The sequence below is a fragment of the Synchiropus splendidus genome, chromosome 5, assembly GCF_027744825.2.
Source record: "Synchiropus splendidus isolate RoL2022-P1 chromosome 5, RoL_Sspl_1.0, whole genome shotgun sequence".
Classification (NCBI taxonomy): domain Eukaryota; kingdom Metazoa; phylum Chordata; class Actinopteri; order Syngnathiformes; family Callionymidae; genus Synchiropus; species Synchiropus splendidus.
Window position 1 is genome coordinate 12,437,080 of NC_071338.1, and position 26,670 is coordinate 12,463,749.

General features: G+C 43.7%; 3 protein-coding genes across 7 annotated transcripts in view; all 3 read right to left on the reverse strand.

Moving 5' to 3' along the window:
* Positions 1-241: 241 nt before the first annotated feature.
* Positions 242-8,855, reverse strand: si:dkey-9k7.3 (circularly permutated Ras protein 1). 3 transcript variants are annotated; one of them, XM_053865546.1, is made up of 21 exons: positions 8,682-8,855; positions 8,339-8,430; positions 7,208-7,414; positions 6,834-6,992; positions 6,631-6,735; positions 6,496-6,567; positions 6,344-6,417; positions 5,323-5,496; positions 5,223-5,264; positions 5,064-5,153; positions 3,440-3,591; positions 3,285-3,366; positions 2,996-3,126; positions 2,750-2,834; positions 2,396-2,502; positions 2,128-2,240; positions 1,862-1,979; positions 1,340-1,480; positions 1,087-1,180; positions 763-789; positions 242-666 (listed from the first exon to the last, which is right to left on the reverse strand). In XM_053865546.1, the coding sequence occupies exons 2-21, from the start codon at positions 8,421-8,423 to the stop codon at positions 577-579; spliced, it is 2,148 nt and encodes a 715-aa protein (XP_053721521.1). In that variant the 5' UTR covers positions 8,424-8,430; positions 8,682-8,855; the 3' UTR covers positions 242-576. The 3 variants fall into 3 exon arrangements, with proteins under 3 accessions (XP_053721521.1, XP_053721520.1, XP_053721519.1); XM_053865545.1 differs by having other exon boundaries at positions 763-786; positions 6,813-6,992; XM_053865544.1 differs by having other exon boundaries at positions 243-666; positions 6,813-6,992.
* A 1,287-nt stretch (positions 8,856-10,142) lies between these two features.
* Positions 10,143-17,768, reverse strand: LOC128758493 (protein kinase C and casein kinase substrate in neurons protein 2-like). Of its 3 annotated transcripts, none has more exons than XM_053864471.1 (10): positions 17,628-17,768; positions 16,474-16,550; positions 15,689-15,845; positions 13,818-14,053; positions 12,951-13,106; positions 11,853-12,028; positions 11,660-11,780; positions 11,094-11,158; positions 10,938-11,017; positions 10,143-10,580 (listed from the first exon to the last, which is right to left on the reverse strand). In XM_053864471.1, exons 2-10 carry the CDS (start codon positions 16,528-16,530, stop codon positions 10,468-10,470), a joined length of 1,161 nt encoding a protein of 386 aa, XP_053720446.1. In that variant the 5' UTR covers positions 16,531-16,550; positions 17,628-17,768; the 3' UTR covers positions 10,143-10,467. The 3 variants fall into 3 exon arrangements, with proteins under 3 accessions (XP_053720446.1, XP_053720447.1, XP_053720445.1); XM_053864472.1 differs by lacking the exon at positions 17,628-17,768 and adding an exon at positions 17,530-17,577; XM_053864470.1 differs by lacking the exon at positions 17,628-17,768 and adding an exon at positions 17,361-17,523.
* Positions 17,769-18,823: 1,055 nt separating this feature from the next.
* Positions 18,824-26,670, reverse strand: part of LOC128758491 (SH3 and multiple ankyrin repeat domains protein 1-like) — a 30,895-nt gene continuing 23,048 nt past the window's right edge. Inside the window, 3 exon segments of the mRNA XM_053864469.1 lie at positions 18,824-19,695; positions 22,423-23,307; positions 23,583-26,643. Coding sequence (XP_053720444.1) covers positions 19,674-19,695; positions 22,423-23,307; positions 23,583-26,643 — 3,968 coding nt within the window. The 3' untranslated portion in view covers positions 18,824-19,673.

Genomic DNA, 26,670 nt, shown 5'->3' on the forward strand with positions numbered 1-26,670 from the left:
ATAAACTTTTAGTTATTTATTTTTTTAGATTTGCCTTATGTTTATGCATTTATTTCAGCTACATTCCAGTTCCCTAGTTCATATTCATGAACTTTTTTGGGGCAGTGGGAGGAAACCAGAGTGTCTTTCTGAATGTTTTCCTCAAGTTGGAATCGAATTGGAGTTTGGAACCTTGTTTCATGTCTACATGAGAAATCACTGTCCTGCAAATAAATTTAAGAAACAAAAATAAATATAAATTATTTTAAATGGATTTTAATTTATTTTGTTTTTACAAATGCCAAGATTGGTCTAAAATTCTACATAACAGCTTTTCCCACCATTACAATTGCGAAAACGGATGGATGATAAAACAAAAAAAATGCACTAGAAGTGTACTCTTAATTCTAGTAGTCACTGTCTGGCCCAGAGTCTGAAAATGAAATATGTGATCAAACAACTTTGGTTTCCGGTCATATTTCAGTCAGGTAAGAAGATGAAATATTCGCTGATGACATCACAACTCTTCTTGTAAACTTTAGAAATACTGAGATTTTTCATCTCCTAACCACAAAAACACATGTTTCTGCTTCCTGTTTACAGCCGTTGTCTCTTCTTTAATGAAATGCTTTTCCTATTGCAGCGCTTCATGGCGTACAGCAGAGCTGCTCCAGCATCCGTCAGAGACTGAGGAGAAATGTTGGGAAGAAAACAGCCATTAAAGTTGACTTAAAAACACCTGAGGATGCGGTGAAGTGGGTCGCGTGCTTGACGGTGAATTACCTGGGAGTCTGAGATGACACAGTTCTTCTGAGGGGAAAGGAAACATGAAAGGAAAGTGAGTGACAACTTGTTTACATGGACACCTTGACCTACTTCTGTTCTGGTTATATTTTGCGCAATATGTTAATGAGCTATTTTTTAGGGCAAAGTAGAATTGTGCACCACAGGTTGGTGTAGATCTCTTGACAAGTATGTTGTAATGCCCTCATCTAGAACTCTAGTTTTGCGTGATGTTGATCAAAACTTTTTGTGATCTCAATCCTCAAGTTCACCACTAGATGTCACTGCAATTGGTGTTGAACTGTTCCATCAAAGAAAACTTACCCTCGTGAAGTTGTATATGTTGGAATATATCGGCTCCATGGTCTTTACCCAATCATGATACGTCTGTTTGTCCTCCGCACTGCGATTATGTTTTCTGTAAACAGCGTCACAGCCACAGTTTATAGAGCTAATAAACACAGAGACTCTGCAGTGTGATGTAGAACACATCCTCAGTCTCCCTCATAAATTCACTCTGCACTAGCCCACACACTACTGTCTCAATCTTTCCCCCTCCAGCGCTCCAGTTACTCACATGGCTCTCTCGATCAGCTTCCTCTGCTGCTCTCCTTCCTTCTGGGCGTCCAGGAAGCGGCCTCTGACGGCCAGAGCAGCGCTGGCCTGAGATGAGTTCAGCTGAATGATGGCCAGAGAAAGACAAGACAGAGCCACTGAGCTGGGAAGGAGAAAGCATTTCGTGTTTTACAGTGATGCACAAGTGCACATTCACAGCCAGCTAGTCAATGTAAAATGTATAATGTAAAAAAAAATCGACTAAATTGTGTTTTAAAACCCTGAATACTATTCAAGATGTTGGAATGTGTTTCAGGCATCAGTATATGTCGGACCCCACGTATGTCCAGTCCAGAAACACTCCTTCATGTACCAGAGTGAGGTGATACCAGGACATTTTCAAAAACCATCAAGTGACAATACTGCAGTCTCTAGTTTCACCTTAAAATGATAGGCATTGTGTTTGCATTGCCATGTTGTCATGCCAATATTCATTTCTCCTTGTACTGTTGATGTGTTCTGTCAGTGTGTGTGTACATCTTACCTGTCATAGGTCACTTCCCTGTTCGCACTTAACACTCTGAGGATTCTCTCTCCATTCCTCCGTCTGTATTGCACCTGCAGCTGGACAGACACCTGGCTGCCTGCTGGTGGGGCTATAACTGCAACAAACCCACAGTGTCCTGCTTTTACAAGTGGTGGACAGTAATGTGAGACTTATGAAGTTCTCTGCTGAGAGCTTGGATCTGGGCCGACATAATGACTGTCTTGAGATATGAAGCTGTAATGCTTCAGTCAACATTCTCTCACCTTGGGTCTCATGTTCATTTGGTGCAAACTGGAAGGTAATCTCTGTATCGATGTCCACATTTCCCACCTCTCTGGTTCCCTTGTGTGCAGCCTCTCTCTCTCCTTTCATTCTCCTGCATTGATAGAAACAGCAGATAAGATTTTTCAATACATTTTTCAAATATCATTTTGTAACATGGGAAAAAAAAATATATATATATATATATATATATATATATATATATATATATATATCACAAAACACAAGAGGTTATGGTGAGCACCTTACAGTAGTTTTGGTAGCATCAGTGTAACACTACAGTGAGTAGCTATCGTCCTGTTCTCAATGATCTGTTCAAATTCCGGGTGCAGCATGTTGGGACTCGCCACTACGACCTTGACAAAAAAAAGATTTATTTTAAGAGTGACAATGGCATAAATGAGCAGTTATCAGAGAGAACAAAGGTCAACTCCTGCTAGATTACCTGGGTATGGTTATTTAAGAACTGGGCTTGGCTGTTTGCTTTCTCAGTCTTTCGACCAACATGTGTACAATAGCACTTCATTTGTCTATTTATAATAAATTAGATTAGAAAAGGCCAGCTAGCAACTAAATAAAGTTGTATAACCCAAAGTGACTCACTTTGCCTCCGGTGCGATCTGCCAGTCGTCCAAGTTCATCCAGCCTGCAGTCTGTTCCCTCGATGGACAACACGGACACTGTCACACTGGACAAAGACAGATCTGTTAGTGGATGGAAATAAATGGGTGCATGTGAAATGAATGAGGATTTACATTTTTTTTATTTTTAATGAAGGGTATTAAGGAATTCATTTCCACATTTTTCACTACTTTTACCACTGACACTCCCTGGAGGGCTGTCACTGACCCATGATTGGCGGCATACTCCCCGAGCTCCTGGTAGAATATGGTGGAGGAGAGGAGCGTCCGAGCATCCAGGTCTTCTTCCTCTAAGTTCCCCACGCCTATGTTGGCCTTCCCGTCGGTGCAGATGATCACCTGATGGATCAGCAGCGAGAGACGGTCTTGTTAACGCCTACTCAGTGTAACGCCTACTGAACTGAGCTTGAAACATACAGGGTTTTTGTTTACATAATGAAGATCATTTAAATGTAATGTAAATTCACTTGTAAATAAGGACAAAAGGGACATTGAACCTTTGACCCCTGGTGTCTGGAGGCCATGGCGATAGACAGGAGTGCAGCAGGACCCAGAGCTGTGGTACCACTTTCAGACAAACTGCAACACCATGTTAGAAAGACAATTGGCAGAATGAAACTGGGTGGTAATGCAGTCAGGATGATCATTTTACCCTCTAACTTGTGTCTGTAGAAGGTCCTGGGTCTGGGACAGCGGGGGAGGACTGGGGAAAGTGACCGCAGCCTCCTTCAGAAAGTCGACATCCCTCAGCTCCTCGCCTGCCAGTGAGTATGAAGATTCCTTGTCGTATCCGTGTAATGTCACCTGCAAGGTTTAAAGATAATTGACGGCTTAAGATACATTTTTTACAATAACACCAGGTTGGAAATTCTGGTTTTTCTTTTTTAGTAAACATGGACACGGAAAGCAAGTATGTTTCTGTTAGGCAGAAGGAATAAACAGGTAGATTCCTGCACGACAGATGAACTCTATCTTTGCTGCTGCTGCTCCATACAGCACAGTTGCATCTTGGTGTCCAATGTGTGTGGACGAGAATTTTATGATCTGAACATAAAAAGAAATTGGGAAATTGAAAGAATGTAGTGTGTTGTATATTTTAAAACCAGGTCCATTTGAACATCATGTATAAAGGATTCTAGTAGCATTGTTTACATTTAACTTCAACAAACCAAATATTTGTTTATCCTACGTCCATAGATGATCTGCAACCAAATACAAAATCACATTCTGTACATATCCGTTGCCGTAAGTTTTTATTGGGCCATACATTATTATAGCAGAGTTTCATTGATTGGGGTCTCTCAAAATTATTCTGGACTCCGTAAAAGTGCACATTGTGGGTTTACATGTTCAAATCTCTTCATTCATTATCTCATTCATGGCTAGCAGAGGATGAGGGGCCTTTGTTTAGTTCCTTATTTGAATGCAAAAAGGAACACATTTATCTAATCTGTATGCAAAGTTCAATGATGGTCAAAGTACAACAACATAATGAGTCAAATGCCGCAGGAATCACTGAAGTGCAGGTCATGACCACGGACACACGAAGTGAGATACTGCCGCCTATGTAGCATGAGAATGGTTCCCCTGGAGGTTAGCTTGAAGCTTCTATGTGGGACATTCAAAAGTTCTGCTGTTTCCCCTTGTGAACTTGCTTGAGAAATGATGATTTTATCTAAAATCACCACTTGCAAGCACAACATTCAATTCAGTTTGCACCGTATACTAGTGCATTCAAAATACTGGGGATTGGGGCTGTTACCGTTACTTTCCATTAACTTCAGTATTAATTATATCTTAATTCTTTAACAGCGAACATTTCAAGTCACTACGCCAAGGTGCACGTCTTTTAAGAGAAATATTATTTATTATCTATTATATCTCATGATTTCAGAAGTGTGTACTGAACCAATGGTAGTCCTTCTGAGTAGCTCGCATATTGTGGTAATGGACAAAAAATTCAAGTCTATGAAGAGCACAAAGCATGTCCATCCTGTTTAAGCTTTTGAGAACAGACCTAACTGAAATTGTATAATTGTGATGTATAATATGAAATATGATAACCACCATCAATTAACTGCAAAACCTCAAATGAATTAGATCATTTTTTTCAATAGGTCCAACCTCTTATAAATACTTGATCTACTACAGGCCACAGCACTGGTAGGGTGAGTGAACTCGGATGGCTGAGTGTATTGAGAACACCTCATATTTTCTGCTATGAGAAGTTTCGGCATGTAAAAGTAAATCCCAGTTGAATGTCAGCGGTTGTGCACCTGATGGTTGAAGGTGATAAGTCCCACTCGAATGTCTGGCTGTTGAGTCATCAGTCTCCAAACACACTGCAGCACGGCTTCCTGGACGAACTGGTTTGAAAGCAATATTCAATTCCAATGATCTTCTAAACATGAAGACACTACACATCTCTCACAAACCTCCAGACGGGATTTGTGGACGACGTTCTCACCGTCTGACACCTAGAAACAAGGGATCAGTCTGTCGCCAAATGGGTGGACAGCGACCGAGGCTTCTCACCTGTGACGTCATGCTCATAGAGCCTGAGATGTCGATGCAGAAGAGAAGCAGAGTCTCTGTGACACTGCATGGCTCTTCATCAGGGTTCAGCAAAAACAGCCTGTGCTGGGGACCCTTTGGTGCCGGTGGAGGAATGTTCAAATCCGGCGACCCGCAAAAGTAACACACATCCACCTGCAGCATGACAGAACATGGTGACTTGTTGGGCTTCCATTTACAATCCAAGCCTTGAAAACTCGCTTCATGTTGTCAGTTATCAATTTCCCAAACGAAAAAACCTGTGTATCGACAAATAAAGAAATCACTTCACGATGGAGATGTTACATTCGCATAATACATTAGAAAAACGGATCTAGCACTAGCTGTCTTCATCGTGTTCTACGTCTGTCGACATTCTGGACCCAGTGGTGCTGACACTCCCTTTTTGTCGTCCTTCTTTCTCCATGGAGTCAGAATAACCCGACTCAACAACACCATGATTCTATCTATATATGGTGTCATTTTGTAAGGTACAAACGATACATCTAATATAACACTGACTGTACCATACCCTTCACTCTACCCATACATAGTGTGGGCATAGTCTGCATTTAGTTTTCAGCCAACTTTTAAACTTTGTTGATCTGTGAGTATCGATGAAGTTTTGAAGTGTGACTTCACGTTAGCTCTGTTAACTCTGTTAGTAACAGTCTTAGGTGTCAAGGTTCCAACAAGGAACATTTCATCGTTCCATCATATTTAAAAACAGCTCAAAGTTGTGCATTTGACCATCTCCTTTGCCGTGAGTGTGTGGGAATAGGAGCATTTTGCACCATCCACAGCGCAGATGTCACTGACGCAGGACTCAACATAGATCTATAGTGTATAGAAAGAATGTGACCAAATCCATTTAATCAAAACATTGCTAATCCACTCATGACTGGAAGAGGGATGGGAATCAATTTTGAAAATGTGCTTTATCTTCACACAGCTCACTTTCATGACCTGTGACTATCAGTGAAGGTCAGACAGATGCAGTCACCTTGGTGTTGTTGCTGCTGTCCAGGTAGCTTCCACACTGACTGCAGAAGCTGGGTTGTCCCGGCGTCAGCTCCTCTGAAAGAACACACTTGATGATGCTGGAACTCTGCCTGGTTAGGTTCTATAAATGTTTCCAGTTGCCTCTTTGCTGACCTTCCTCCTCTGATAACAGTTTCCCCACACTGACCAGCAGCACGTTGGGGTTGCCAGGGAGGGGTCCTTTATCTGTGGAGATGAACAGATGCTTTGGTTGGAGTTGATAGCATGAGGTCAATGTGTTCCATTCACCTTCAGGTGAAGCCAAGGACTTATTGGACTGCGGTGATGTTGGAGAGGAGACTGAGGGTCTTGATGGTAGGACCTCCACATACTCTGGCATGTTCATATGTCGGGCTGAAAAAGAAAAATCAATATTCTTGTAGTACCTAAATAATAATTTGCTTATTGAGCAACAGTAGGGTGTGTTGTACTTGGTGTTTGGTGTGGAGTACTTGTAGTGTGAGCTGTTGAATTCCTTGTTTCTTCAAGAGGCTCATAGAAAGGTGCTGGGAGATCTGGATCTTTTGGGAGCTCATAGTGAAATGTATGACTGTTGGTTGATGAAGGAGACGGGCTTCTGACGGCAGGTCTCATGTGAGGTGGAAGCAGAGCTGCGCCAAGAGGAAGACATTGTTTGAGTTGTCAACCATGTCAGTTTTAGATGCATTAAGCTGAAGCAGGCAAGAGGCAGGGGACACCCTGGACAGCCTGCCAGGACATCTTAGCAATAGTGTGGAAGATTGGCACTTTCTGTATCTCCAAGTGGATGGTCGCATCAGCAACCCCTGATCTAAATGTTCTCCTGTTTCGCTTGACATCCTCTCACCTTTCTTTCGACTTGGTTGTGAAGACACAGCTTGAGAAGATGCCGCTGATTCACAATGAAATTCTGCGTTCTCATAAAAAGGACCTGGTACGTCCTCCTTCCTTTCTTCAGCATTTTGGATGGCTGAGGGTTTGACGTCTGCTGGTTGAGAAGGGGGAGGAGGTGGAGAGGTGCGCGGCCTGATCCAGGTGGTTGGAGGTAGAAGCGCTGCAGCGCACACAGATTGAAGGAAATATTCACAAGTGAGAAACAAACATTTGCTGACCTTTGAGCTGTGAAGACAGAGTGACTCATTAAGTTTCTTACTGAAGCAAGTACCTGCGAGGGAGCTCTGCGCCGAGAGCTGTCAGAGGCTGGCGTGCGTCACCGCTTGCATAACATCCAAACAAACTAACCACTCGCAGATTCAAGCTTAGCCAACGCATGGAACGTTTACCTGCCGGACATTTTGTCGGTGACACCGCAATTGTACCATTCGAGTTTGTTGACTGATGTAACACCACTGGCCTCTCTCTGTATGGTTATTATTATTATGATCTCCAGCACAGTCAGCGGGATGATGGACAAGGTAGCAAGATGCTAGTCACGCAAAAGTAACAACCATTGTGGGACGAATGAAGGCAATCCAATCTAATCTAATTGTTATTGTTCCTGTGCGGATTATTATGTATAATACAATTACACAAAAATATTACTTGAAGCCATTTAGTTCAAGCGTAAAAAAGCATGTGTGAGGAGAGGGAATTTGGGTCAGCTGATAACTCTGAGGTGTGCAGTTACATTTCCAAGGGGAATTTGTGGAAGACAGTAAAGCTGAACCCAACAAAAAGAACACATTAAATTAAGCTCAAATAGGGAAAAGTACTTCAGAAATATTACATGAGATATAAATATGGAAACATTGAGCGTTGCCATGTTCTATAGAAAAATGCATACATATATATTTTTTGCTGACACGAATGACAAAACACAGAATGACAATAAAATAAGAGAATAGCAAGTGAATTAGAAGTGACACCCAGAAACCTAAGGCGACAGGAATATGTTTTGAATGATCTGTTTAGTTGCTAGTTGTCACTTCACCTTACTTGGGTGTAAATATAACCTTAAAAGTCAAGCAAGCACTCGTACCTGAACGTTTGAAGACATTGGGCCGCTGGCTGTCCTTCTGACTCACAGGTGGTGAGATATAAACAAATCCACAAGCAAATTCCATTTCCAACCTGAGAGAATTGTTTATCAAAAACACGTGAACATGAGAATCACAAGCAATTGTGTGCGTGGGCGCCTGTATTAACACCAGGTGAAATTAAAACACAGGAAAACACTACTCAATTATGCAATTACAGTTATTCATTCGGTCATGCAGTAATTGTTTTCGGTTTCAGACAGAAAACAAGTTTGTCAGATGACATTCAGATTAATTTCTATAATGAAAAGTTACAGTCAGAAAGCATGTACGAGTGGCACTTACTCATGCAGGAGTCCAGGATCTCGACAGCAGAGTCGCACTCATCTCCTAAGAAGTTGTAAGACTGTACAGGAACTTGTCATTCTTTATTTGCAGCGCAGTCATCCCACCCGACAGGTTTCCTGAGACTGAGGTATTACCTGTTCCAGTGTCTGCTTGACATGCTTGACTGCGAGGTTGGGCACTGGTTGCCTCACGCGACACCCACCTGGTTAAACATTTAATGGAGGGAAATAAAAGGAGGACTGAAAGGCGAGTTGACACCCTGGAAATGATCCAGATGAGTCATGTGACCGAGGTGACCTCAAAATAAATATTGCTCATTCTCAAAATGTTCTGTGGAAACATGTTTCTGCCCGTGTTTCATTAACTGTGGGAATCATCCGCAGTCTTGTGAGGAAATAAAGAAGCAGTGTGCCTCTGCTGTGTGAGTCATATATGAGCAATACACAGTAAATGTATCAATTGGTGTCTAACTGGATCTATTTTCTCAAACTGACCACATTTAATTTGGAATAAAATAATGAAACCTTTTCTCCTGTCTACAATTATGACATTATGATGGCATAAATGATTATGTCACGTCATGTATCATTGTGATTGGTGGCGTATCCTCCTTATAAATATTCTCAACCGGCTATATCACCTTCAATTTTGCTCATACGACCAATATGGAAGTGTAATCTCACTGCTGCCTTTTGAGACTCAACTAGTGAAGTGACCAAAACTGGATTTCTGTACTGCAGCTATTGACCAGCGCTAGGTTACTTTTCCAGCTTCCTTTTCCAGGATTTTAACACCCAAATTTTGCTGTAAAAGATGATGAGTATTAATAGTGACTGGAGCTCAGTTATATATTTTACACTCAACGATTAGGTGCACGACTGAGTACACGCAGGTCGAATTTGAATCTTCCTTTGAATCATTCTAGCACAGGCAACACTGTGGACCCCGTTTAGAGTCACTTTATTTTAACAAGTTTCACTCTGCCAATGTGATTTTATTTTTTTCCATTGTGGTGTCTCAATTTTAACTTCAGAGAAATTCTGAGTTAACATGAATGACTGAGTCGATAACTATCTTTATTGTATTCATCGACTCATTCACTCATAAAGTCTCTAATAGTTAGGTGGATAATGCAGCTTTATGGTCCCATCATGCAACATTATCGTGTTCACTGAACATTGTGTAATTCTTCTTAGGCATTAACACACTTATTAATGTAATATAAACACATTGCTTGAGCTTTAAACCTTTTTTATGAGCTTGTGTAATAGAACATTAACCGTTGCACCGACCAACCGTTACTAACTTTGGAGTTTTTTGGAGCAGCAACTATGAATGTGCTGAGCCTGTGCTGGTGCTTGCATAAAGAAGCTTCTCAAATCTGCCTCTGGATCATGACACAAGTCTAGGGTAAAACAGATGTCTGGAAGAATCCTAACAAGAGCTTAATTCATTCATTCTTTTATTTTGAAATCCATTTTCCCAGTGTGGTTCAGCGTCATACAGCAATTGCACAAGAAGCTGGTGGGCATGCTCGGTTAACTGTCAACACATGTCAGCACAAAGGTTGTGTACCCATCAAGGATTTGAAAAATAAAGTCAGTTATAAATAAATAGACAAACAAACACACACACACACTACATTCTTATCTTGAAAATTGGCAGTCAAACCTGGAGGCTAGGACTCCAGGGAAGCACTTTAATAACTGCAGCCAGGCACTCAGAGTAACGTGTGACAAGATCAGCCATGTAAGATGATAAATGCTATCTTTAGATGGTTGGATCACTCCACAACTTCCACATAGTTGGCTGGATAGAAGCCCTCTTTCCCTCCGCTCAGGACCCCTCGACACCAGCCCTGGTCGTCCTCCTCCTCCACCTTCAGGAACACCTCTCCTGTGACATGAGACGACGGTTGATGATTAAACTATTAACTCAAGCGTAAACAAGAACAAAAGTGATCTATCAAGATGAGAAAAAATATTTATAGAAAAATAGATTTTCATGTGGTACAGTGTGTAAAAGGTTGTAAATGACCACATTAAACTAAACTAAATGAATGTATGTTGGCTATCAATTGTGTTTCAACATCACACTCCTGAAGGCCAGACTTTCAAAGGGCCATGTTTGGCCCCCAGGTCGGTCGCACAGTGTTCCTGCCTGGGGTTGAGGTTGAGAAATGCCGAGAATTTCTACATTCAGAAAAGGATAATTGTCCTGTCTCACCGTAAGGATGCAAAACAAATGCATCACCTGCTTTGAAGGAAAGCTCATCCCCCTCCTCTCCCACGTAGTCGTACAAGGCTCGCACCTTCACACCTCCGATCATCACGCTGGCGCGGGACAAAAGAAGGTTTTGTTCATTTCCAATTTCCAATTTGATTCAGTTTTGTCTTTTTATTGACTCACGGTCGACTTGTTCCTTTCTGATCCTTCTTCTTTCTCTTCATCTTCTTCACAGGTGGGACCCACTCCTGTGAAATGTCAGGTTCACTTTGTTCAATAGTAGGAATTACTCCACATAATTGTTTACTCTAACAACCTGAGACGTTTACTGAGCTTTCTCTTCCAACTGAAGAAAAAAAAAAACATCCCAGTTGCTACGGTAACTTGACCACCGTTACAGTGACGAAACAAAGCGGCTCAGCGTGACTGTTGACCCTCTGTTGTTCAGACATAAATGATGTGGGCTGAACATAAACTAGGAAGCAGGTGACCACATGGCTCATCAGGACGTCCTGTGGACTCCTGCCTAGTCTGATGTTCCAGACTGGGTGGAGGCCCCAGGACACGCTGGAGAGATTATGTCTTGCGGCTGCCCTGGGAACAGCTTGGTACTCCCTCAGAGGGGTACAAGGAAAAGTGACGTCTGGGACTCTGCACTCTCTTTACCAGTTTTGGTTCACCGTAGAGTATAATACTGCATTGATTCACGTGAGTTGTCCTTATCAGGTGCACAAGATGTTATTGTAAACCTCTATTTGGGGCCAGTTGGTGGCCATGCCAGGGCCATGATGGTTCTTCCACCACTTCAGGTCCTCCTGCTCATCAATGGACATCAGGGTGTGGTGGAGTTCACTGTACACCGCCTTCACACTGACAAAAACACAGGAATGTTAGAGAGACGGAAACACAATCCACAATCTAGAGTCCAGCGCGACCTTTCACCTCTCATTGTTGGTGATGTCCAGGTGTCTGTGGATGGAGAGGAAGGCCTGCTTCAAAAAGCTGATCCTCTTCCTCTCCTCCTCCTGCGACTGGTCGAAAATGGCCTCCATCTCCTCCATGTAGCGAGGTGTGTAGGCTGTCACGTCCTCCAGCATCTTCTCATAGAACTCTCTCGTCTGCAGACACGGTTTAATCACTTGCTGCGCTCCACAAACACCACTAGACAATACTGTGAATCTTTGTACCACTAACTACAGTATTTCAGATACAGTTTTGTATCTTGGATATCAAGGCTCATTCCGGCTGCCACATTTTTTAAAGAGTGCATGCACAAATGAATAATGTCTACACCATGGGAGCGCAACTGAACTTCTTATGAGGGGCTGTCAAAAAAAAAAAAGTAAATAATTTAACGTGTAAAAAGTGGATACAAATACCAGAACGTGTGATCACACACTTGCATGATACATGATAAAATACTTTTTATACATAAATGCTATTTTAACATTTGTAACTTTAGAAAACGGTAGGTATGAGAAGTGGTAAAGACTGGTGTAAAAGAGAAATGAGCAAAAGCAAAAAAGCAAAGTGAGGCATGTCATTATGCTATGCTAAGCTAAGCTATGCTATGCTATGCTAAGCTAAGCTAAGCTAAGCTAAGCTATGCTATGCTATGCTATGCTATGCTATTTATAGATGGTCCGTTTCCCTCACTTACCACATACAACAATTTCCATTGCAGGAGCCAATGATATGAATCATTTTTCAGAGATTTCAATAAATGTTCATTTTGTTATCCGTGACTGAAGAAAGCATTTTTGTTTCAGCCCCTAAATGACTGCATCATTTTAACACAACAGAACAAAATGTCCTCTGATGGCTGCACGCCGACTCACTAGTGTTACGGTGAATTATTAAATATGTCTTTTGGCATTTTACTGAGCAAAATATCTGCTGCAGGGATCAGTATTCAGCTGCTCCGTTGTGCTGGCATCTACAAGACTGTTTAAACCTCTGTTTTACCTAAACCTCTGCATGTGTAGCTCCAACATGGTTAGTCTGAGATGTATTCTGCTGTGTCTTTACATCCTGCCTCACCTTCTCCTTGTCCTCAGCGGCCTTTTCTTTGGCCACTATGAACTTCTGCTTTTTCTCCGGACTCATTTCAGCATTTTCATTGGCCTGCTTCTCCTTGTCGATGGCTGCTTGTTCCCTCTGACACGACTTGTGATACGCAGCCTGCGCCTTCTCCAACTGTTCAGCAAGCAGCACAAGTGTTTGTCCTTTGCAGTTCAAATCTCTCACTAACACTGGTTGCAGATTGAAGGTGCTTATGCTCTACAGTGTGTAGCGACTGAAGGAGTCATGGAGTTTCACTTCCTGCAAACCAAGCGCCCTTAAGCAAATATATTGAATACCAAACTGTAGCAGCACACGCACAGGCAAAACAAAACCTTGTAAGGGCATTTCTTTTTTATTTAGGAGCATCAGCTGGTCTCAGTCCTTTTAATTATTATTTATTTCATACAGACCAGCACCAGGGAATTCATATCAGGAGAGTTTAGAAACCAAAGACAGCATTTTTAGAGAATGGAAAATAAAGCAAACATGTTGTAAGACAAAGAAATATGTGATACCAAAAGAAATATATGATTAATTCTTAATTCTTAATTCTAATTTCATGGTCCAGTCATTAACTGAAACATAGCTCATATATTTTTCCTAAATATAAATCATTATATTCAGGGTGTAATAGACAGAACATGGGAAACTTAAGAATTAAATTAATGTTTACATGAGCTCTTGAGATCATGATGGGTTCACGAGTAGTCGTTGAAAAAAGTAGTGTAAAGGGTTAAATCCAGTCATTTTATACGCCGTGACTTTAACTAACAAAATAGTTCCAGATTTTCATCAGCAATATGGGAGAACAATTAAAAAAAAAATTAAAAAGGCGCTTCTTACCTTTATCAGCTTTTTTGTCCAGGGCTTCTGTGCTCGTGAAAAGCTGCTTCTGTTGTCATATGTTTCTCTGAAGCCACAGAAGAGCTTTTTAGGAAAGATCTCCTTCTGCCAGGTCTTCACTCGCTCACCTTCTTCAGCCACCAGGGACTGAGAGATGGAGGAGTGCAGGGCTGACAGTCGCTCAGTGGAGGTGAAGAAGCTCTCCCAGGCTCTCATGAGGGAGCCGTACAGTGGCCCTGAGCGTAGATGAAGCAAGATTATTACAAGTCCGGATCACATGTTTTCATGATGTGAAAACCAGACCCCAGCCCGTCTCCAAACAGTGGCTCAGCTCTCACCATGTGCCCTGTTGTGGAGGTAACACACTGGATCCACTGTGTTGTGGATAAGAGCCATCACATTCCATGAGAATAACCTTCGCAATAACATAAAGTAAGGGAAAAAAGAGCTTTGCCTTTTGGAGCAGGCAAACACTCCATAAGTAGTCTCAGTCTGGAACACTGACCGTTTGTGTATCAAAAGTCTATTTAGTTTGGTTGTAGTGCATGTACTCGACAGTGTGATGGTGCTTGTGGCCCCTTGTGTTTCACAAGCTGTTCTTCTTCAAACAATTCCACCGCTAGACATCTCACATGTCGCTTATGCAACAGCGTTGTCTAGTTTAGAATCAGTTTTGCAGCTGGCCAAACATCTTTATTAAACAAGAAATATTGAACCAAATTTAAAAAGAAAAAAAAACAAGTTTGATTCCGGGTTGATTTGTTATTTTCCTCTGAAGCTAAATTTAGCTTAGCAACTGCAGTGTTTGGCACCGAAATGCACAAACTGTCATTTCCTCATAACACAGAACATGACACATGATCAGGCAAAACAAATACGGTTTGTTCTGCCTTTCATTTCTCTTATCTCCACTGTAACTTGTCACTGCTTGGATCAGAAAGACTGATGCGTGTGGTTGATCTGATTTGGGTTATTTTACACTTTAAAATAAAAACAAATTCATTTTTAACACATTCCAAACCCACCTGGGCTGCATGCATTGGCATGGTGGGGAGGACTTGGCCCGAGGCCCAGACATTGACACCTCCAGTGTGGGTTTGGATCCTCTGGTCTGGTTGCCTTAATTATTTTCCTACATTTCTCCAGTGTTTCCTGAATAGAAAGATCACCCAGATCCTCCCACTCTTGACACTGGTTGTATTAAGAGGAGGAACAGACGGATCTTTGGTCTTATGTGTCCATATGTTCCCATATTTTTGTACGCAGGTGCAGTAGTCAGCAAAAGATCAATCCTCACACCGTACTATTCTTGAATTATGTAAGATTTTGGATGAATTTTCTTCAACATTAATCCTGACTTTAAATTCTGCTCATGAAAATAAAGCGGCATCCATCTCAAGATTGCTCCTACGTAGGTCTAAAAACTCGGGCTGGGATTTTCACGCATTAATTGTAATGACAGGCAATGACAGACAAAAATAATGATTCATCAAACAGATGAATCACATATAAACGTTCTTTCCCTGGAGCATTTTTCAACCACATGTCCCCAACATTATACATAATACTAAGCTACTATGATGTCATAACCAAAACATCCACAATGAAGGAGACTCAATGAGCTTGTGCAAGATTATTCTGGGCGCTTTATGTGGTAAAGAGTTTGCTCATCTCTGGACTACTTCCACTCTGATGTGGTTTGATTCAACTTCTATTTGATCATTCCACTGCCAAAAATTAAAACATGATTAAAAAAAAAAAAAAAAATCATCAAGTCCCACTCCTATTGAAAACATCTGCATAGTGCATTGGATATCGTGAGGCAACGCATGCAGTGTCAGTCTGGCCAAGAAGCATGGCCATGCACTTACTGGAATCCACCACTGACTTCCACTTGCTGCTCCACTGGCTAAGCTGCTGGGCGTACTGCTTCTCCACCTTGGCTCTCTCTGCGAAGCAGGCCACGATGTCATTGCAAGCTTGGAACGACTGATCGGTGCGGCGAACCGTTCGGGCGTAGTTCCCCGGCTGAAGAAGAAGTGAAGAAGGATGATCACCAGGTGGTTGGGACAATGTCTGGAGTCACTGGCGTCTCACAATATCCATGCCAGCAGACAACACAGACCTCATTATAGGACACACACCCAGGAGGGAAAACATTCCAGGGCGTCCCACTACAGTGCCATCCCTTCACGAGATGTCAGTTGAGCCCTCTTGCTCTTTCTTCTGCGCTTCACTGGGTCACTCTAATACTAACATGGCTTAATGGAAACCCAAGTCACCACCCGGTAAAGTCCTTCTCTGCTGCCGTCTTCTGAAAAAATCTATATTAAATTCCTCCTTTTTTCTATATAAATCCCTCATACAGTACCAGAGAGAATGAGACATTTCTGGTGAGAGAAGGGTCGGTCTGAGCTTAAATGTCTCGGGAAGCAAAGACAGACTGAGTTACATGCGAACCAACAACATGACACTGTCACATGACCTCATGGCTGTCACTCAAATCAACACAAGGAAGTGTATTTTCAGCCAAACTTGGAAACAACAACACTTGTGTTTGAAAGGGACAATCCACGCAAAGTTTTCTCAACATTAAGCAATGATCCTTCAGCAAATATCAAATGGCCTTGATCAACTAAGTCAATAGAAGACTCACCATCCAGAAGCTCTGCTTGGTCACATCCTCGGGAGGGTCCTTAGGGTGAGTCGCCATGGTGATGAAGACTCTTCTCTCTGTTGGTGTTGAAGTCAACTTTAGTCTGAGCACATCTCTCCGCCAGGCAAGACAGTTGTTATTGACAGGAGGGTGACAGATCAGCGTGCGACAGGTCCGACCGTGCTGAGCATGTGCAGAAACTAAACAAAGGCGTTTCCTGTGCCTGACTGACAGCACATGTGTGTGTTACCGTGCCCATTAGCAGGACTTGGACGGACTGTTATTTACACTGTACAACACTTGGACGCTGAAGCACCAGTAAGAGGAGCGTCTTTCCAGTGGCAGACTGGAATCCACAGGGGTGGGATCAGCCAGCAGGAATAGAACAGCTGCTCCAACATTCTTCCCAAAAATAAACAGCAGAAGAAAGGTCATCTTTCCCTTTGCGCTGGCTAATACGGCGGCGATTACAACTGTCTCTGCCTTCCATTTTGATTCTGTCGCCACTCTCTCACTCGAGAAAACTAGTGGTTTGTTTCTGGGCTGGTAGTCAGATGAGGGGGCTGAATTTGTGAAGGAGCCATTAGCTGGGATCAGAGAGAGTTCTGGACTGTAGAGCTGATATGCTGGCAGAATGAGAAAGAACTGAGTGACACAAGCACAAACATGCAAAGGATGCACTTCCAGTCCACTTCTGTGTGGGTTTTCTGTTGGAAGAGAGCAACCACACCTTATGGTGAGACCCACCGCGATCAACATCGAGGAATGTGACACATATAATGAGAAAGTCTAAACTTGTTTTAAAGAACAAGGAAGCAGCAGAGTTGGAAGAAAGGTAGGGAACACTCCCAAAGTGCTGTCAGAACTGGGAGAAAGCCAGCACTTACATTTCCAGGATCAGCGGATAGTTTAGTCAAAGAGCTGCAGAGGGTCTCTCTCCATGCCGGTGTCCGTCTCCCCCTTCAGCCACTGTCTCTCCTCCTCTAACACATGATTCTCTCCCTCTCTGCTCCCTCAATGACCCACTTCTCGTCATGCACTTAAAGTTACACTCACGTCAAGTGCGGGCGAGTCACAGTTGCCGAAATCAGACATTCACAAGCAGCTCCTCATCGCTTGATTGGGCTGATGGGTAAACAAACATGAAAACTTACCTTTCTGGTTCTCCTCCCACGTCGACTCCTCTGGCGCCTCTGCTCCTTCACTTTAACCCCATGTGCTGGTTTGTTTAACCCTAAACTTTCCAGACTGTCGTTCCCCCTCACGTCTCCTTTACAGCTGGGAGACCCCCCTCCTCATCTCCCCGTCCCCTCCCCGGGCTTCTCTCAATATGGAGCTAATGAGATGCACTTTGGCGGCTCACAGAATCATGACAGCGTGGCTCAGAGTCATGTGAGTGTGTTAGAGAGTGTGTGTGACAGCAACAGGGGGAGTGTCAGCAGCCACCCGTGCTTCTTCACGAGCAGCCATTCTCTCAGGTCTGGACGAGAAACAGATGCAGTAGGAGTGTGTGGCATTCACCCCTTCACCATTCACACACGCCTGGACACATCTGGAAGTGATCCTGCAAGAGGATCACTGATGCCTTGGTTTAAATATGGCTTCTGTTTACAGTAGACACAGTCCACAAAGTTTCCATTGCTCAAAAACAACTGCCAAACTCTCTTTATAAGCAGCACACTATTAAAAACTTTACTAGATTTAGGGGCTATTTCATGTTCATACTTATGTAGACTTTGAACAAGCAATTGTCAACGCTTATGAAAGTGACAAGCATCCTTATGTATCATCTTTGTTTCATGTGAACTTACTACGAATGTGTTTTCAGAATACCGTATCAGGAACTCAGCACAAAAAATAATCCCCAACATCTGGAAACACGTCAGCGTAACCATGGCAACCGTATCAAACCAACAGAGAGTCAAACATTTATACGATTATACACCAGGAAACTATCTTCCCCGCGCCTCTCTCCAAGCTGTGTTTAATAACTCTCCGGCGCCCACTGGTTTGCTGCATGACTGCAGACATAGCTTTGAGTCAGACCTTCTGATCTTCTCTCTCCCAGAGAGCTCGACTCTTTTGTACCATTAGCTCATCGAGTGAGAAGGGACGAATCTTGGAAACAGAACAATGTTGAATAATATTCACAAGCAGCTGCCTGGTGACTCAAATACACAGAAATCTAAATTAATCCGACAGGAACCTTGGAGCTTTCCAAGCGTCAGCAACAAAACAGAAAGAAGAACGAAAAGGGAGCGGACGCATGTTGAGGGCAAGTGTGACACTAACATCGCACATATGTGTCACATATTATGGTACATACTGTACATGCTTCATGGTATTTTAAACTGTATTGTCTGAGGTTACAATGTGACAGGATGGAACAAGTTTCAAAAGCACTGCTGATTCTCGCATGGTAATACTCCGCTGGAAACTGAGGGAGCTCTATCTTGTTTTAACCATGGCCTGAGGCTTCATCTAAATTTGGCAAACAAGCACTTGCACACCAATACGACAGGGGAAAACAAACAAACAGACAGATCGACCAACAAACAAAATTAATAGTAGGTCCAAAGAGAACTGTTGAACTGTTTCGTGATAACGCTGTAGCAGTGTTTGCTTAAATGCCAACTTACCAGACAGAGTTTTCCATGGACCAACGAAACCTGGAATAAAGGAGATAAAGGAGACAAGTGTACAACCATTCCCAACAGGACAAGCTGCTCCATACAGTCGCAGGCGGCAACATCATTTGACAGCCATAAACATCAAGTGGTCTTGTAACCTTGTCAAACTTCAATATTAAAAAAGTTTTTGCATATACAACTGATAAATGACTCCACATAAAACCTGTCAAGAATGTCGGACCAGTAAATTGACTTGATATTGGTATATTTGTGCCTTCATCACAGCCCCTACACTTTTTGAAGGATGCTATCACATTAGTTTGTTGACAGGCAAATGACACAATGAAATCAGTCATGTGTTTTGAAAGTGTTATTTGTTCAGTGGCTTGTTCATCATATGAATATTTGACACTCAATTGCGTTATAATCATTTTCGACCACTTAAAGGTGCCGCATCTGGCTCACCCTAAAAGATGATGTCTATTGAATGGCAGTTTTTACAGAACGTCCCAGATTCATGCGGGCCAGTAGGCTCCTTCTGTGCCTCCTTGTTGGTGTGGACAGGTGCGTTCAGCCCATTCCATTTTCGCTGCTGAAATGAAGAAAAAGAGAGACAAATATTGAGTTTCCAGGAGCTGGTAAGTACAGGAGGAGCTAGAAGGTACAGCAGACGCCTACTTGCTCATACGAATGGATGATACATGCCATTCAATTGATTTATAACATCTTTGTTGACCAGCAGGAAAGAGCCCAAACCACTGTCCAACATACAAACTCCACTCAGAATGTGAATGAACTTCTCCAGAAAGGTGTCTCAAGATGAATTTGTGACCTCCGTGTTGCGACGGAGCAGCTCTAGTGACCACGTACCTGCAGCCTGTGGCACGTTTGATTTGAAAACAAAGAAACAAAGAGCTCATCTGTAATTATGTACTAAACAATGTATGAGAAGATTGCTTTGGATCGAAAATCCGGAGGGAAAAAAAAAACAAAAAACAAGAACACAGGGCGAAGGTTCATTTTTGTATTTATTGTAACACCTTAGTAATAGCTCTATTATACCATTTGACATTATATACTCTAAACTTTATATATTTATATGATTTTATATATATATTCGTATATATAAATTTATCTCTTATACAGTATATAATCATATTTATTATGCAGCTACTAATACTTTAAAAACAATGTGTAATGGTTTCTACTGCTCGGCCATGTTTGTGTGAGCCGTTTAGAAATCATGTACAACAAACCGGACATGAAAAAGAATCTTTAAACAATTTGCCTGCACAAGTTGGAAGACAGAGAAGCTTAAATCAAATAAAAAATGCTCAATAATCCTTGTTTAGATGCCTTGTTTAAATATCCAGTCATCCACACCACTACATGTAAATTAAATGGTTGTATGGTGCTTTTTATCAGCTGCAGTTTCATGTTTTGCCTGAATGTGTGAGAAAACTCAGGATTGTCAAGGGGTGGTGATGAGAAAAGAACACCCAAACACCAAATCTCAGACTCAAAAGGCTGAAAACTGAAAAGCTCCAAGGCTGAAGGCTGCAGACGTCAGGCTGATGATGCAGTGGTAAAAAGCCCTTTGTGATCACCGAAGCTCCCGTCCGAGAGAGAGTAAAAGAGCGGTCATGTTATGGCATTGAGCGTATCCATCATCTTCTCTGGCTGTGCTATGGCCATGAACAATGGCGACGTTCACAATAGTCTCACATCAATAAACATTTTAAATCAGATACAGAAGTAAAGATTTGATGGCCTTATAACAACATTTCTTCTTTCACAGAAGCTGTGGCTACAAACCCATTTGAAAATGAAAGTCAGGGGCCGATGGGCAGTTTAGAGTTAATGTCCCAAGTTAATAGTGTCGCAAAAACAAGAAACAAGATGAAAAACTTCCAAGTAAACACTTATTATAGATCTCCAAGGGAGTGACAAAAGAATAGTTCCGTTTCAAGTCGAAGATCTTATTAGCAAAGGGTTGCGTTTCATCATGTTCGGGGGAAAAAATGGGCTCACACACAAAAAAGCCTTAACAGCCGTTACATGAGATGAGTCTCTTTTTAAACCACGTTCAGTAAAAATGACGGAGTCGTTCTCCAAACATCCTCTCCAAAGCCGCCACAAGCATCTTTTCATACAGCTGTAAATGTGTTTAGAGTTCTAACTGTAAAATACCCATCAGGCCCCATCGCCCTTCTCCCTCTGTAGATTCCTGCATGGCGGTATAACGCCTGATATTAGTCCAATAGTGGCTGTACGACCCTCTTTTACATTCGAGATAGCTGGGGATCCCCATCCTGGCTGTTGTGAGTCGCTGTGATCTCCAACATATGACTAACACTTCTGTGGTGTCTTATGAGAAACACTGCTAACTTGAGGATGAGCGTGTAAAAAGTGGCAACAGTATTAAACAATACGACGAGTTGCAGTCCCATGTCTGTGCACACAGCTAGATTTCATTGATTATAAACATGACTAGTTTGAAATGACTGCAGTTAGCACTCACTACAAAACTAATGGTTTTACTATCAATGTATGTACTCCTCTAGTGCTAGAAGTGACCAACATACAAAGCATTTAGGGGGGTTCTCCGTGGATGTTCAACAGATAGTGTATAAAAGTGAATACCATCATTGTCATCATCATCACTACTGTTTGATGTTCACACCATCTTAAAGCTACAAACGTTCGTCACAATGTGTCGTTGTGGTTTTGTCTCTGAGGTTTTACCCTGTAAGCAGCAGCATTTCTGTGAACTGAGGCTCGCTGAGCTGCTTGTCGGCAGACGGTGTGAGAATCCATCTGTCAGTGTCTCTGAGAATGAGAGTGTCTATCTCCAATGACACAAAACTAATTCAATGCCGGGCTATCAAAAGCTGTTGAGTCCACGTCCACCTCAAAGAGTCTCTCTCTCCTCATGAACTTTTGTTGCGCTGCTTTGTCCTCGCATCCAGGTACAGTCCCTGTTCTGGTTATCCAAGACACTATATCGGATCTGTGGAGTCTTCCAGTTTAATATGTCCGCTTCGCTTGCACGTCTTCTGTTATTGGTAATCAAATTGTGTCCCCATCCCACTCCCTTCAATCTGTGCCTGGTGGGGTAAACAGACAAGCAAAGGAGAGGAGGGATTCCTGGAGAGAGAAGGAGGGCAAATCAAAGAATAAGAAAAAGCAGAGTTGGATATAGACGAAGGAAAACCTAAAAATAATGAAGGATGATGAACGTTTTAATTTAAAGATAGAGGATGACCCTGACTTCCACCCAAGAGCTGCTACCTATTGACTCCCTCTGGGCCTCTCTCACCTGTCTGTGAGTTTCTTCAGAGCCCTCTCTATGTTCATTCGATGACCAACACGTGTCACTCCAAGGTCCAAGAAGTCGTCCTTGGTGAGCGAAGGCAGATGCGAGCCATCTATTTCATTGTCTATGAAGCGCTCCCTGTGTTCTCCAAGATTTAGGTAAACCAACCAGTCAGCCACATCATACTTGGTCCAAAAGGTAAGGGGCTTAACGGCAAAAGGCTGGGCTGGTGGTGGTGGAGTGAGGTGGGGGAAATTCAGACATGACGGACTTGGTGGCAGGTGAAGAGGTGAAGAGGCTCCAGAGAGGAAATGAGTAGGGGAGAGGGAGCGCGACACAAGCAAAGGATTTTGGATACCAGATGGAGAATACAATGGTGGTGTAGAGGTCTTGTAGGCATCTCCTAAAGGAAGTCCAGGGGAAGGGGGAGTCAGTGGTCCAGGAAATTCAAAAGGATTACTGTATACAGGAGTACTGGGAAGAATTGGAAGAGAGGAGGGCCTGGGCGGTGCTGGACTTGTTTGCTCAGTGTTATAGATAAGAGGACTCGGAGCACGATGCCGAGACACTGAAGACCGCATCTCCTTTGTTGGTTGGAAATCAAACGTCTGTCTGCGCATCTTTGAGCGATGTTTGGGTGACGTTGGGTACGGACAGTAGGTCGGTGAGTGTGGGGGGTGTGAATGCACCGGCGAGGTTGGTATTTGTGGAGAGGGGGAGCGAGTCCATGTGCGCTGCACGGGAACTTGAGGCGAAGGGGACACCGAAGGAGTGGCTGACAGGTTGGGTGTAAGAATCTGCCGATGCTGTGGGGAGGAGGTGGGCAAGGGTGAGGTCGAGCGGCCCGTGGGCGGGCTGTGAAAGGCGTCTGTAAAATCTGCGGAGTATCTGAAAACACAGGAAACCAGGTTCAGCTTTTCCTTTAATCGAGTGAATCACAACATGTTTACATTATTCCACCAAGTAAACCCTGGGTTTATTGCTACTTTCAGTTACAGTGATGTTTTTACTCTGGAATGTCGGCGAAATAAGCATTAACTGAATTCATCGTGTTACTTCAGTAGACGGCATAGATTGGTAGAACAAACCGGTTCAAATGACATTTGCCCCACTATGCTGCTCTGTCAACAGCAATGAAAGCAAATAGCAAGCAGTAAACACACCTGTTCATTGTAGGTGACTTAGGTGGACAGGTCCAGTCATCCATGCTCTTCATGCCACTCATCTGCTGCAACCTCGAACTCAACTCTGTTATGATGTTGGTCTTCATTCCAGAATAAGGTGAATGAAGTCTGCGGCCGTCAAACGCACCTCCCCTCTGGATCTGTTCATGAGCTCCAATTTCTCCTGTGCTGGCGAGTCGAGGATCTATTGGCCTCTCCATGTACGCAGCCAGGCTGGCACTAAAGCTATCATCTATTTCAGATCGGTGCTGCCGCCTTTTCCGTTCATCTGCCCCCTCAGGCCCTGTATCGTCTGGGTTGTTTAGCCTGTGCAGTTGTAATGGAGCAGGATTGGTGCTGTTTTGCCTTCTGAGTGCGACAGACTGTAATCCATCCTTATTCTGATTTGGTTTTGGGAAAGCTGGGCTTCCATGTTTGTCACCACGCATCTCAAAACTCTGGCCACCAGAGTAGCAAGAGTCATGATGGTCTTCTCCTTTTCCTCCAACTTGACTCTCAGTTATGTGTCCTCCTCTTAATCCAAACATTTCTAGATGGTGGTCACTACTGCTGTGACTATCAAGTTCCTCGATCCCTGAATCAATCACAGCGTCTTGCCACTCTCCACTTTTAGGTGCAACAGCAGGGTGGTGAGTATGGTTGGCCCTGGCCCCCGAGCTGATACTAGTTTTGGGCCCTGATATGCTTATACTGTAGTCAGAGGACGAGGGAGATGTTTTCGTGGCTGTAGCAGCTAAAGTGGCTGTCGCTGTAGTTGTAGTATAGGTTACAGCGGTGGTTAAGGCTGCTGTTCCTTTTTCCTGGGCTGGGCTAGGGGCACGACCCAAAGGTTCACTAGGGTTAGTGTAATAAGGATGAGATTGGGCCATGGGTTGAGGTCTGTGCAATGAAGTGGCAGCTAACATTGTAGCAGATGTGGTGTTGGTTGATGAAGAAGAGTGATATATTTGAGCAGATGGGTATGAAGGAGACAGAGGAGACTGCGTGAGGTTAGCCACCTCACTGTCATAGGAGGTAAGACTTGAGGCTGCTGAGTCTCCACCCTGCGGTGAGGGTTGGGTAGCAATGGCAGGCTTCGAAGAAGGAATTGGAGGTGGATGAGGGGGACCACTAGGTTGCTGATTTAGTTGGTACTGCTGGGGAAACCCCTTTGCTCGCTCCCTTTTACCATTGGCAAATTGTAAAGGCGGCGGCAGTGGATCGGCAAAGACAAATTCTTCGTCCACATCTATTGATGGAGCAGGTGGAGGGAGGACCATCAACCCTAAACCTCCTGGCCCACTTCCGGATTCCACCATCGTGTCATGCGTCTGTGTTGGTGCTGTAGGCACAGAGTACTGCGGGATGTAACTATTGTTGCTTGTGCAGTCCATCTGCAGGAAGGAGGGTCTGCGAGGGGCAGGCTGAGTGGGAGGTGGGGGCGGAAGTATGGGTGGGGCAGCTCTGCTATCATAGCTCTCCATTTCTCTTTCCTTGGGGCTTTGTGGGTAATACTGCATTGAATGCTGGCTGCTTCGATCCTCTGAGAAACGAACCCTAAGACCCTCCCTTGAGCCTCCCTCTTTTTCCCTCTCACTACCTCCCAAGCGTAGTATTCTTGGTGACTGTGGCCTGCTTAGAGATGCGGGCGATGTTGTCGTAGTCGGCGAACTCAAGTGAAGGGAGACAGGTGAAGTGTAAGTTGATTGTGTTGGAGTTGCAAACAGTGACGGAGTGGGAGTTTGTACGGGAGTGGGAAATGCTCCCACAGTGGACAGCTGTCGTCCAAACTGCCTGTCTTCTCTTCGTGTCCTACGATCATCTTTTAAAGCCCTCTCTCGTGCAGCCAGTGCAAGGCCAAGTGGCGATGAGGGGTCCAGGACCTTCCCTGTCAGTGGGTGAATAAAGGTAGTAGCTGTTTGGGATCCGTACATTGATGGTGCGGACTTTGGTTGTCCATCCTGACTAAGGACAGGAGAAGAGTACTCTGGCAGGCCGAAAGCTGGTGGCATGCTGCTGGAATAATGGACATAATTATCCCCAGAGAACATTCCCTCATCTATGGACTTTGAAGGCCTGAGTCGTGGGGTGGGTACTTCAATATGTGAGCTCTGCAACGGCGCTCCTCCTCCTGCTTCTGCTTGCATGTCCTCCTCAGATGACAAATAGAAAGAAGCACTTTTTCTTCTCATATCCCGGAAACGTTCCCTTTCCCGGCGTGCCCCTCCTACTCTGCTCGCTGTCTCAAAAGTTGATGTGTATTCCAAGTTATTATCATTATGCAGTGACTGAACTGAGGTGGTAGCCGTTGATGTAGTGAGAGAGCTTGTGGACAGAGGTGGCACTGGGGTCAGGGGTGAGGGTAAACTGGTTTGGCTGTCTTGGCTTTGGTCGGCTGGGCTTTCCTCTACATCCTGCGAAACCTCAGCCTCGATGCTGCTGCCCTGGCTGCTGCGCCCACTGCTGCTCGTGGACGGTGCTTTGACAATAATGGTGGGAATAGGAATGGAGCTCTTTTCCTTGGGAGCTGCTCCTTTCCCTCTATACTGTCGAGATCCATCTTCTACTTTGGACTGCTTGATGAGAGCACCTCGCCCCCTCCTTGTTGAACCTCTCCCGGTGCTTCCACCCTGCTCTTGTGGGGGCATATGTTGATTTTGTGATTGAACTTGTTGTGCCTTTGGCTTAGCGCTTGTTGGTGGAGTAGCACTGCTGTAGCCTCTCCTCAACCCACCCATCTTCCCGCCACCTCTTCGAGGCGCCTCCTGTTCTCTTAGGCCATCTGATTGTCTTCGGAGTGTGGGTACCATGGCCTGTTGGTTTAGGCCACTATGAGCTCCTCTTTCCCATCCTGACTGTGAAGGAGGCCCAGGTTGGGAATGGAGCTGGTAATGAGCCTGAGGTGAAAGAGGCATAGCAGATCCTCTGCCTGTTGACAAAGGTGGATCTGGAGCAGATGTGTTCGGGGGTGGTGGAATTTCCTCTGGTCCTGGTACTGACAGACTACGTGCCAGCTTCATTGCCGGCGGGTGAAGATACTGCCTCTCCTCCTCTGTAACACCTGAGTACGGAAAAAGACATAATTCAT